A 3183-nucleotide genomic window follows, 5' to 3' on the forward strand; every position below is an offset into this window, starting at 1 on the left:
ATATCCTCTACGCGTAATAGAAGCTGTCGGTACTAAGATAGGTAGAAACTCAACTTGGTATTACTGTTGAGCCAGCACAAGTTCGTCTTCTTCCACGCTTAGATGACCCCTACCGCTGGCGCGCGGTGCCTGAGAAGCAACATTTGTTCTCTAAGAATCTTAGTGATCATTCGATCGGGGCATACAAATCTCTCTGTGACGGCATAGGGAAGACCTTCGAGGCTGTTCGTCCTGACGAATGGAGTACTATGCGCAATGGAGATGATATAGAAGCAGTTCTGGGAACGTCTATGTTACCAACGGAAGCAGACATCGGCTTTACTGGCAAGATATCGCGACTCCAAAAAGAAAATTCTGGCCTAAAGGCAGAACTTGAAACGTATAAAAGTAGTCTGTGTATAGAGCAGCAGAAGCGATTAGATTTGGAAAACACTGTTAACTGTTTACAGCTAGAAATTGCGCAGACTCAAGCATATCTAGAAGAAAGTTTGAAGGCTGCTGAAGGCTATGTAACAGTGCGTCACCGCCATTTGGATGCCTTGCATCGAGTGCTCCCCATACTTGAAGAGTTGAGGCAGGACATCTCCGATACTTCCCTACAATACCAATCACTGCCAACGTCTTGCTAGAGTAAACGCGATCAAACAAGACACTTCTGCCCTGAATGAGCCCAAGCCTGATAAGCAACTTCTCGAAAAGCTAAAAGCTAGTAAGCGCTGCTCAGACTCTTCTCCAGGGCCATAATTGTCGAAGCTACACTTGCAGGCTTGATCACAAAAAGATTCTGTGTATCTACCCTCGACCTAAGGCAAACTCCATTAGTTTCGTTACAATCTACTTTTAAAATCACGCTATTCCCTATAGCCTAATCAACCGTTCACCGAAGGTCCATACTGTGATTGGGTCGTCCTTGAACTCAGGTGAAGCAAACTCTCTCAAAATGAAGTCATTCCAGAGCGCAGTACCAATAGCCAGACAGACGGCGCGCTGAGTCCAGCTTCGACGAGACAAAGTACGCGCGGCGATGCTTCTAGAATGTCTGCGAACACTCACCATTGAGATCCGTTTCTCGCCTCAGCGTCCATTCTGAAGGTTCTTTTCCAGCGTATCAATGTGCTCGTAGTCTATGTAAGCTTATACGACGTTGGTAAATTTGATTTTCCAGAAACGGTTCTCGGTCTTTGTGTAGAGCGGCGACAATAACTCGAGTTTGATTGCTTCATTGGCAGGCTTGGCAGACAGTCGACACACCGCTGGAATTTTGTTCCGCGCTACCCTACATCATTCCTGTATAACTTAGGCTAACTGGCCCCAAAGGCTTGTTGTTTCCGTTCAATCACGATACTTTCCCTGTCAACTTCCAGGCTTGATTGCTTAGTACTGAATTCGTCGAAAAGGGCATGCTCGTTGATCGGCCTATTGCTGGAATAGTGCTAGTACTGTTGAGCATGATACAATCAAAAGTATTGTGCTCAACAGGCGTGATAGTCTGTACAGTGTGCTCGAAAGACATTGGTATGACTCCTAAATTAGTTGCGGGAGACGATTTCTGTAGCATGCATTATGTGTCTCCTGGAAAGCAAGATCTATAACTTACTAATTAATTACATTACTCCAAAATGAATGGTCTACTATTCACGAGTGGAACAATGATGTCTGCCAAGAAATATCTCCCCCGACTTGTAGGTCCCTCAACAACGTATGACCCTCAGCCTCCTTGCAGTAAGACCAACTGTGAAGGATACAAGGATGTACACTTCGGCAAGTCTACCAAAAAGGGTGGCATCTGTCCTAAGTGTTAAGTGGAAGGTTAAGTAAGCTGAACTCAACGGTTTTGGGGGACCCAATCCATTTGCGATGTCCACCTAGACTTGAGTAGCATCCAGTACTGCTCTTGAACACAAGTTTCCGATAGCATCGCTCAGGATGCCTCAAGGTGCCAAGGCCGCCTGCACTCGATTTCGGAAGTCAGGCTTTTGTCCGTACGGCTCGAGCTGCAAATTTTCGCATGATGCAAATCACAGCAATCATGTTCACCAGCGAAGAGTAAGCCTTTCCAAGAGGCTTAGCTTATACTTATCATTAGTGTGTAGGGTAAAAGCACGCCCCAGCTTAGGGGACAAAAGGCCCAACAGGACTTGGAGGCGATATCTAAGTTCTTTTCGCACTATCCGAAGTTCGCGTATGAGGAAGAACGAGGCGTGGCGGAGGAATTTTACCGCATGTGCGATTTTTTCCACTGGGATCGAGATCACAAAGACCGTGACAAAGCACGATCAGCATTCAAAGATGCCATGGTCATTCGATTCAACAGCCTCTATGGGATCGATGTAGCTGATCTTGAGAACTGGCATAAACTTTGTATAGCTGTCTGCATTGAGCCATTGCCAGCAACTATTTCAGAATGCAAAGAGGTATGTGGTTCTAAGACCTTGTGACTCACTTTGATCTCATTCATGACTAGAGGATTAAAGAAGTACATGTGAATCTTGTTGACCTCGTGGATACCCCAGGGCAGGATGTAGAGCTATTTACGTCTTTGAACGAATTGAGGAACTATACGCTCGAGACTAAGAAATTCTTGCCGAAGAAATCTGCTTATGCGGGTGGCCTCCTGAAGTTCCTGCTTCGTGAGATCTTCTAGATTGGTTTTAGATTACAGATAAATGTAAAAAGAAATGGTTAACTGGAGAATACCGTCCTTCAAAATTTATAGTCGCGATCAGCCGAAAATGTAACCATCTGCAAAACCAGCCAGCCTCGCACACACTCGTTGCTCTCGAATTGCGAAAAGACATAGTTAGCCTGCCCTGGCTTCTGCTAGTTTAAGCAGCCTTTACATGCTCTAATGTTGTTCTAGCAAACTATATAAGGTAGCTAATATAAAGCATGCTAAATAGTAAACAAGTAAAAGTAATTACACAAGCAAAGATTCTTAGTATAAGCTCTCCGTCCTTTTGGCACGCATATCGCGGAGTACATTCCCTGATACTAACCTCGAAGGATGATCCGCTCTGAAGACGTGTGCTTTAACTAAGACTACATATTCCATAAGCTCTATAGCTCTCTTGGTTTCTCCGTTGGCATAGTATGCTCCAGCGAGTGCGTGCTGAGACGCTAGTCGGTCAGGATGGTCTTCTGCGAGCACTTCTGCTTCTATCGCCACGACGCTTTCTAGCAGCT

At 45.3% G+C, this 3183-nt stretch overlaps 3 protein-coding genes across 3 annotated transcripts; 2 read left to right on the plus strand and 1 right to left on the minus strand.

Moving 5' to 3' along the window:
* Nucleotides 1-53: 53 nt before the first annotated feature.
* On the plus strand, nucleotides 54-629 carry BU24DRAFT_360698 (uncharacterized protein; the record flags this gene model as incomplete). The annotated part of the gene is made up of 2 exons (XM_033524122.1): nucleotides 54-228; nucleotides 277-629. Coding segments are annotated over 2 exons (528 nt in total), but the record flags the coding sequence as incomplete, so codon positions are not given.
* A 1207-nt stretch (nucleotides 630-1836) lies between these two features.
* Nucleotides 1837-2793, plus strand: BU24DRAFT_429504 (uncharacterized protein). The gene is made up of 3 exons (XM_033529750.1): nucleotides 1837-2046; nucleotides 2094-2414; nucleotides 2465-2793. Exons 1-3 carry the CDS (start codon nucleotides 1927-1929, stop codon nucleotides 2642-2644), a joined length of 621 nt encoding a protein of 206 aa, XP_033376592.1. The 5' UTR covers nucleotides 1837-1926; the 3' UTR covers nucleotides 2645-2793.
* On the minus strand, nucleotides 2457-3183 carry BU24DRAFT_209966 (uncharacterized protein; the record flags this gene model as incomplete). Its single annotated transcript, XM_033521923.1, has 1 exon — nucleotides 2457-3183. A coding segment is annotated over one exon (248 nt), but the record flags the coding sequence as incomplete, so codon positions are not given.

This window comes from Aaosphaeria arxii, assembly GCF_010015735.1.
Source record: "Aaosphaeria arxii CBS 175.79 unplaced genomic scaffold BU24scaffold_40, whole genome shotgun sequence".
Taxonomy (NCBI): Eukaryota; Fungi; Ascomycota; class Dothideomycetes; order Pleosporales; genus Aaosphaeria; species Aaosphaeria arxii.